At 45.8% G+C, this 8,943-nt stretch overlaps 1 protein-coding gene across 1 annotated transcript in view; it reads left to right on the forward strand.

Annotated features, from left to right (window-relative positions):
• The window catches only part of zdhhc8a (zDHHC palmitoyltransferase 8a), a 9,054-nt gene extending 7,239 nt beyond the window's left edge, over positions 1–1,815 (forward strand). The window contains exons 8-10 of the mRNA XM_076163626.1: positions 1–53; positions 172–284; positions 438–1,815. The exon at positions 1–53 is cut by the window's left edge and continues 71 nt beyond it. Coding sequence (XP_076019741.1) covers positions 1–53; positions 172–284; positions 438–1,691 — 1,420 coding nt within the window. The 3' untranslated portion in view covers positions 1,692–1,815. The remainder of the gene's footprint in view (positions 54–171; positions 285–437) is intronic.
• The last annotated feature ends 7,128 nt before the right edge of the window (positions 1,816–8,943 follow it).

Here is an 8,943-nt window from a genome sequence, read left to right on the forward strand (position 1 = left end):
ACCAGACCACAGCCTGTTGAGGAGCCAACTAGCGGCTTTGGGTGGTACTGCAGGTAACACACACACTTCTACGGTGACCAAGATTTTTTTAAATGATACATGTGTTGATGTTATTACTGTTATACTCACACAGTTGGCCCAAGCTCTGAGACATGTTCACCTCTTTTCCAGGAACAGGACATCCCATCAAAGTGGCCATTCCTGTGTCTATTCCCACAGTGCCACAGCTGAGACCTGTCCTGGAGGCCATATCCAGAGGCTCGTCTCCCATCCCTCCAGAACAGGTCGGAACATTTTGAGTACTTTGAGGCACTGCTCAAGTCCATTTAAAGCAAACTCTTCCCCTTTGTGGTACATTTATACTTGGGTGCATTTTGCTGGTTAATGGTTATTGGTTTTTGTGTTTATTATTGTGTGATTTCTGTGTTGTTCTGTAGCTGCTGAAGACATCAGAGCAGCCAGTTATGACCCGAGGTCCTGCTCTCCATGCTGAGACCAAACTGAGCCCAGCGAGGAGCCACCAGCAGGACACCCAACCCGTCCAGACCAGCGCCGTCTCCAGCCCGCTGCAGCTCAATTCACTGACACTAAACTCCCGCTCGCTCTCCCTCAAACACAGCTATCGCCACGGCAACAAGTCCCAGCTGTCTCCGATGCATGCTGACGGTTTGGGGTTCAATCCCCTCCCTGGCATGTTCTCCTCTTCCAGCATGCTGCCCAACCACAGCAGCAGCCTCTCCATCGATCACATCATCAACCCTGCAGATCCTCAGCTGCTGGGCCACAGAGGGGCTCCTCCAGTGGGCTACCACCCACACTTCATGACCCTGGGCTCAGATGGGTCGGTGTTGCAGCACACTCCTGCTCATGCGTATAGCCCCGTGTTCATGGGAGTCACCAGACAGTCTCCTCAACCCAGAGACCCCTCACCTTCTCTGCAGGGTCTGGGCTCGAGGGATCACTCACCGTCCTTTCAGGGTTTCATTCAAAGAGATCCCTCTCCTGCCTTTCAAGGGCTAATGCCAAGGGATCTCCCATCCCAAGGCTTAACATCACGAGACCTCACCCCTCCAGGTCTGAGCTTTAGAGACGGCCTCCGAGATCTCAGCCCGCAGCGTTTGACTCCACAGAAGACTGCTGCCATGCGATACGACAATTTTTCAAAAAGCATCATGGCATCGATTCAGGAGAAGAGGGAGCTGGAGGAGAGGGAGAGGATGCTGCGTCTGCAAGCCAGAACCCAGGCTCTCTACGGCCCAGACTTGGGTATCTACGACATCCCGAACAGGAGGAGCTTACCGCCGGACAACCTCCGGCCCTCAGGCACGCGTGGGCAGACCCCTCCGGCCTACGGCTCTCGGGAGTTCCTCCTGAGCACGGGTATCCTGGGTTACGGCGTGAGGAGCTCGCCCCTCTCCAGCTCCTCCACGTCGTCCCTCACACGGGGCCCTAAAACCTCCAACTCCCCTCTGCAGAGCAGCAGCAGCAGCAGCCTGCAAACCAAAGGCAGGTCCTCCTCTCCTGCCTACTGCCCTCCTGACAGACAGACTCAACACCTCCCCTCCTCTACATCCACCCTGCCCAGGATGCCTCCTCCCTCCTCCTCCTCCTCCTCCTCTTACGCCTCTTACGGCACCATGAGACGGTCCGAGGGGAAGGACCCCGTCACCCTGGGAGCCCTGAAACAATAAAACAAAAATCTCCACGTTTCTACTGGTGTGAATGACTCATCTATGCAGTGTTAGCCTCAGACTTCACACTACTCAAATGAATTGTAAATAAAAGGCCAATTGGGATGTTCCTGTGTGTGGGAGGGTGCATGAGAAACACAAACACACAGGGAAAAGGGTGACACACTCCTCCACATGTGAGTTTCTCTTGACTGTTACTAATGATTCTCAGGATAGCTGTGCCTCCTCTACAAACTCAGTCCAAACAGAAGAGCTACAAACATGTGAAGAACACACACCAAATTGTTTATATGTGTTTTGATATTGCTTTTGTGAAACCATTACTTTCTTCACTTCCTTTCCCGCTCGTAATATTCCAGTTGTTTCTACGAATAAACTTGATTCACTAATATTGTTCCGCTTTTGTGTGTTTTTTCCCCCGTGAAGTCGAGTTTAATATCGACCCTGGAAGTGGAAAATTGACACTTGGAATGAAGTGAAACAGTGAATCACTCTAATAACCTCCCAGTTGCCATCCATCATCCTGAACTGTAACACGGCAGCTCAGTCTGTCTCATTGAATGCTGAGTAAACATCGTATGCACTGCGGTGACAAAACGTTAAAAAAACATGAAATCCTCATTAAAAGCATGAACACAAAGTAAGAATTCAGTTTTTAATCCAAGAATGTGAAAATATCATTGGCTCTGTATTGATTTGTATTTGTCGCCCTCTAGTGGAGAGTTTAAGCTCAGCCACAGTGACGCAGTAGAAAAATAGTCTTATGTGTGAGTGTAAACTATGTTCAAAGATTGGACAGTTTTCCTTTACAAAAACTCCCCTGTTTATTCTTGCTGGACCTTCAGCATCAGCACTCATTTGTCATTTGGAGCCTTTGTGACAGAAATATTCCTAATAACAGGAAGTTTCATTACCTTTATGCGTGACAAACCCTCATTTCTCTACAATCAATAAAAGGGGAATGAATAAATGATCGGACGCTTCAGGGTTTTGACGTTTGTGTGTGAATAATGATGGCTCTATGATCTAACAGGAAGAAGAGCGGACATGACGGTTAAAGTTGACCCCGATTGCAGAGGAATCCAAAAAAAAAACGTTTGCGCTCCGGAGACGCTGAAAAGAACCAATAAGGTAAGCAAAGAGGCCGGATCAGAAGAAGGAGAGAACCTCAGGAGTTATTCAGCTGTGGTGTGTTGCACACCTGTGTGTAATCAGGTCATTGTCTGACTGTAAGTGATGTGCTACCAAACTCGTCTCAATGCTCCAAGGAAGCCCAAAGGCCGAGAAGAAACCTTAATAATGTATGAAGCTGAAACAAGGAAAATAAGAAATTCCCGCAGACCAACAGCAGCAGAATGAGAGTGAGGCTCTTAATGAGAAGAGAGCCGATACACAGGATCCGCCTGCACCTTGAGGCATCTCACCGGCCCAGATCAGTGGATTTCCAACCTCAAAGACCACACGTGCACTCCTGTCTTAATATGTGTCAACTGGCAGCAGGACAGGACGAGCGCCGTGTGAGGTTGTTTAATTTAGATGATTCTTGGCGGGGAGCTGTGTGGCCCAAAGCACTTTAGACAAACAAGACAAACACTGAGTGAAGGACCTGACTTGAACTGTGTGTGTGTGTGTGTGTGTGTGTGTGTGTGTGTGTGTGACAGCTCTTACATGCAGATCAAAGCCTCCGGGCGGAATTTGATGGCGGATCTTCAACGGGAGAACATGCTGGAGCTCGTGTATTGAGTAAGTACAGCGAGTTTTCAGGTCATATAAGTTGATTTATTTGCAGTGTGCAAAAGTTTCTCCCCATCTGCTCCCAACTTTTCTCATGTTAAACACAAAACCAGTGTGAATTACTAGGATCAGCAATGTTTAGGCCCCATAATTACAGGAATATCACCAGGAGTCGAACAAGTTTAAGCTTCACGACAGACAAACATTTTGATGGAGGCTTCACTTTTTTAGACAATAGAATAGTGATTGACTGTGCAAAATGTCTAATGGATAATCCAGAGGTGCCCAGTGTCAAAATGGAACAATTTTAATAAAATACAAACCAGTGCCTGACTTCAAATAGAACTCTGAATCCCTTCTTGGTTTTGCTCGTTAGGTTTCATACTAGAAAGCAGAGAGAGAGAGTGTGTGTGTGTGTGTGTGTGTGTGTGTGTGCTTGTGTGTGTGCTTGTGTGTGTGTTCCACCACTGACGCTGCCCCTGCATGGAAGCACTTGCTTGGGTTGAGTTAGAGACAATGAAGCTACAGTATGCGTATGTGTGCTGGTCAGTCTGAGACGCCCCTGTCTCACATCATCATCATCCTCCTCAAAGTCTTATTTTGACACTTGAGACATATGTCTGTGTATCACTGAATAATTCATTCAATATGTGAAACTGATCAAACACACTTCTGGCCCAGCTCCCTTTAATGGCGCTGATGGAAGACCTTTGGATTTGACCCAATAATTTTGCAGGAATTACTCAAATAAAATCAACACCAAAGTCAAGGGAAATACTGGAGTAGTAATGCTGCATTCAAATCATCCTAAAGATTACTGTGCTTGGACCAATGTGTTGACTTTAAAGTCTTTTCCTGCTAAGTAATTAGTAACCAAACTCCTCAAATCCATTCAGTGGATGTGAAAGTCTGATATTTGTTTCTGCAGTGCAGTTCAGTTGGAGGGAAACAGCTCAGCCACATTCCAACTGAATAGTCGAGGAGTCTGCGTGTGTCTGGCAGCCTCGCTGTTGCCATGGTTCTTCTTGCATTAAGATGTGTAATATTATGGTAAACAAAGCAATAAAAATGTAATAAATCGGTGGCTTTGTCTGAGGGATATGGACTCAGGACAAGTCCTCACAGTGAGACTCTTTCATCACGTCGTCACAATCAATCAGAGTCACATAAAATCTTTACGAAGCCTCTACAGATGCTGACCTACATTTGTGTCATTGACTCTCTCTCTCTCTTTCTTTCTCCCTCTCCCCTCTTCATCTCTCTCTCCTCTCTCTCCTCTTCATCCCTATCCTCTCCCTCTCCTCTCCACTCTCTCCCCTCTCTCTCTCTCCCCTCTCTCTCGCTCTCCCCCGGCTCATTTATATGCCAGATCATCAGAGGCATCACTGAACTGGCTGATTGTCATTTTCAGCTGCGGTGCCACTGATGCATTTCATTTCCTCTCCGCGCTCCCCGTAGGTTTGATTAACACTTTGCAGCAGTGACACTTGACAGGGAGGAGTTGGATAAATAGCACCCTGGCTTGTTTCCCCCTCGGAGGTGGCATATTTTACACTATTTACATTATTTATCAAAACCTTCTTGGAGGGCTGCGTGAAGGAGTGCTGCTTCAGGGAAGTTGTTTATTGTGAGTGTGTGTGTGTGTGTGGGTGATGCTGATTGGCAGCTTCTGCTGTTCCTCAAGCCAGCAGCCGGCAGTGCAGTAGTAAAGTCAGGACGTCAGGTGTTCCTTTGTCATTAGTAGTCTGAAGGCAGCGGCTCAAACTGACTGGCTCTGGTCCAAAAACAGCAGAATTCAGGTTGACTTTGTGAGACGAGAGCAGCTTGTCTGTGCTTAACTCGCATTTAGATCATCTTTGAATACACAAAAACAAAATTCTGACCTTTCTACCCTGAAGCTAAATGATGACCTTTCCTGGTATTTGCAGCTTTGTTATTTATTCTGTGTGACGGCGCTGATCTACATCACCAACATCACTCCACACACAAGCCGCTGGCACTGATTACATTTTTGGTAAAACTCTTTAGAGATGATTTGTCTTGGCGTTCGGGAAAATTAGCCTCCGCTTCACGTGCCAGCCTGAAAGGAGCAGAGGTGGGCAGTACAGGGTGGGGTGAGGGGGTTTAATTAGGAGGAGAATCTGCACTGACTCTTCCTCTGTTTCAGTCTGTGGGAAAAAGGATCTGAAACGCCCCGCTGAGCACCAAAGGTGGCGTGGACCATTAATGCAGCACCACACACGGCAAGATAAAGCGTTTTTCTGCGCGTAGGTGTCGGCGGGGCTACAGATCCTGTAAATCACGCCGCACTGTACACCGTCCCCCCCCTTCTGTGTGTTGTAGATTGATGGGCAGGTGTAATTATGTTCAAGTCTGTCATGGAAGAGGCAATTTACCAGTCAGTTGCCGTGGTAATGACAGAGATGCATCATCGTGAGTGCAGCAACAAAAACGGCGTTGTTGACACGCGGAGGTTGCGTTCGCAGGGAGATCCCCGCGTCCTTCTTTGGGTCAGGAACCCACGATGTGCGGGCCTGCAGATATAGTTACATCTTTCATCATGATTAAATGTAACCCAGTTGTTTCATAAGAATTTCCTTAGATAGAATATTGGTGCATCTAAGCAGTTTTCCCTCCTTGGTTCGATGCTATCGATCTCATCCTCAGGAAACGGGACAGAAACACAAATTGTAATCTGTGGCAGTCATTATACGTATCACTTGCAGTAAAATGGCGACAGCAGGCCCCACAGTCAACAACGATGTCAACAAGTGAAGGGCATTGACAAAGATTCAGCCTAAATCACATTTCTCCTATTATTCATCTAGTTTCTTAAGCAAACACCAGCATTTTTGCAGCTATTTTTCGCCTCCTTTATTCAGAGAAAAGGTGATAATCCCCAATTTCTCTTTGTAGCCAAACGGCTGTGCGGTTGCGCCTGAATAACACGGCACGGTGAAAAGTGTCTGAGCTGCCAAACAAGGACACATTACCACAATCTGCAAAGCAATTGGCTATAATACGTCACCAACAAGCACTTCGTTTGTCACATATTGGCAAGTTGTAAAGAGGGGAAGAGTCAGAGAGGGAAGAGGTAGAAAGAGAGGGAGCGAGTAAGCGAGCGAGGTCGCAGTCACAAAAGGTTAGACGAGGTAATTACATAGGGTTATTCAACATTTGGCATCACACTGAAATAAGTCTAAAGGTGGCGGTGAGGTTAAGGAGAAGGCCGGCATGGTTTATTATTACTGAATCCTTTAAGGTGGAAGGAAATGACGGTGAATATAGAGCGTTTGCGTCCTGGTGGCGTTCGTGGCCGTCAAACAGCTGGAGTCATGCAATGGGTGAACACAGGGGCACAGGGGAGGAAGTGAGTCACAATGCAGGAGTGACGCAGGCGCAAGACGTAGAAACCAACTGTTCTGTGTACGATTAAAGCAGAATCCAGTCTAATTGAACCACTGTAGTGTCGTTAAATATAAAAAGCAACAAATGAGCGTGAAACAGAAGAGCAAAGTACCAGTGTGTTTACTCAAAGTGCTCCAATAACAGAATCCTGATCCTTTACAGTAAACACACAGGCTGTTATTTCTTCTAAACACTTTGTCGCCCCTGTGAGGCACATTGACTACTTATTGATAAAGTGATAAATGAGCGGCAGTGTTCGAAAACTATGTAAATGTCCGAGAGCAGCGGAACGATAAATCATCCCCAAGTTAAGCAGGCACACTTAAAGAAGAAGTCATGCAGTGTAAAAATATGAATCAGCACTAAAATAAGTACAGTATAGCCCCTGTTCTCTCTCTCACACACAGACCCAAACACCCACCCACACACACACACACACACACACACACACACACACTCTCCATCCTCCACCCACCCCAGCGGGCAGAAACACATAAAAGAGCATCAGCAGGAACATTAAGGAAAATTAGCTTTAAATCCCAAAACGATGCAAAAGACCAAAAATACACCAGCAGCTGTATTTAAGATGAATGAAAGGAGCTACAATAAAATATGATCATAATATGAATTTATAAAGATTAGTGGAGCAGGAAGAACTCTGGTGTAAGTGAATGAAGCCGGTGCTGCTTGAAGTTCTGAATGATGACATAAATCCAACTTCCTGTTGTTATAAATAAGTCAAAATCTTCACATTTTAAGACGTAAAATCCTCTGGCAGCAGTCATGCGTCTATAGAAGACATTTGTGATAAATGAATGAATCAAGCAATAATCAATAAATCAATAAGCTATGAGAAGAGCTCAGCTTTGGCGGAGGTATGCGCCCCTCTGAGTGCCCTCTAGTTTGACACGTATCATGTGTGTGTGTGTGTGTATCAGTGTATCTAAAGTGACACTGCTTAGCGTCCCCAAAAAAAGTGGAATAAAGCACTGACATTTTGTAACATTAGTGGCTATAAATTAATTTCCTGGGATTTACACCCTGTGAAAATGTGAATAAAGGCGATATAATTCATTTTCACTTTAAAGAGCTCTCATCCATCATGGCTGACAGTTTCAGTGAGCTCTGCCGCCGCTCCGTCTCACGCCGACTCCCACTCACCTGCGTGACTTTTTCCACTTCTCTCCTCCTTTGTTGTGACAGATCTATGGAAAGGGATTCAGCGTAGAGTTTACACGCGTAACCTTGTGTATATTTATATACACGCAGCCGATTTTAGGCCAGAAGCTCAATCACACAGTGGTTCTTTTGTACGCTTAACTGCACGACTACACTGACAAACAGCAACAACAGATGTGCACAACTTCACAACCAGACGGACTGTTGAATGCATCCAACCTCACTATCGTCAAATCTGCTTTATATCACGTTACAAATCTGTCCCACTGAGCTGAATCTGCTACGGCGTCTCTAAGTGGCTCCATTAAGTCTGTTTATGTTTATATTTTCCACTTAATGGCTCTTGTATGTTTCACTGAGAGAATACTGAGCGGCAGCCATCATTTCTGGGACAAATGGATCCGTTTATACACGTCAGTCACTAATGTGCAAACATGTCGTCTGGTGGATGCTGCTTTGATTTGACTGGGAGAGGATCAAAGAGTTTTTAGACTCTTTTGAAATGAAATGAGATGCTGTGGATTCACACAGTTGAAGCTGCTTGAATAAGCTTGTAGGTTTAAAACAAAGAATCCAAGGTTGTTGTTTTTGTGCTTACTTCATCAATTTCTATTGGAACAAAATCACAACAGTCAGACAAATGCATCAGCACAGGATGGAACATGTTGGATGGAAGTAAATCTTAAAAATGCAGAGGGTTCAAATCCGGTTGCAGACTTTGTAAAAGCTGCAGCGTTGATCTTATTGAAAAAGCAGCGATTGATCAATAAGAACGACAGCTGATGCAGAGTTGCCGTCTGGTAGCAGATCATTTCTTTTGATCGTTGACTGCCTCACTGAAGTCGGATGGCAATTTAGAAGATGGATATTTTATATTTAACCCAAATGGGCAAAGACACAGGCGACTGGACACCAGGACGCTCCTGTACTT

This window comes from Genypterus blacodes, unplaced genomic scaffold (genome assembly GCF_046128005.1).
Source record: "Genypterus blacodes isolate CSIRO-AG114 ecotype Tasmania unplaced genomic scaffold, CSIRO-AGI_Gbla_v1 ptg000133l_1, whole genome shotgun sequence".
Classification (NCBI taxonomy): Eukaryota; Metazoa; Chordata; class Actinopteri; order Ophidiiformes; family Ophidiidae; genus Genypterus; species Genypterus blacodes.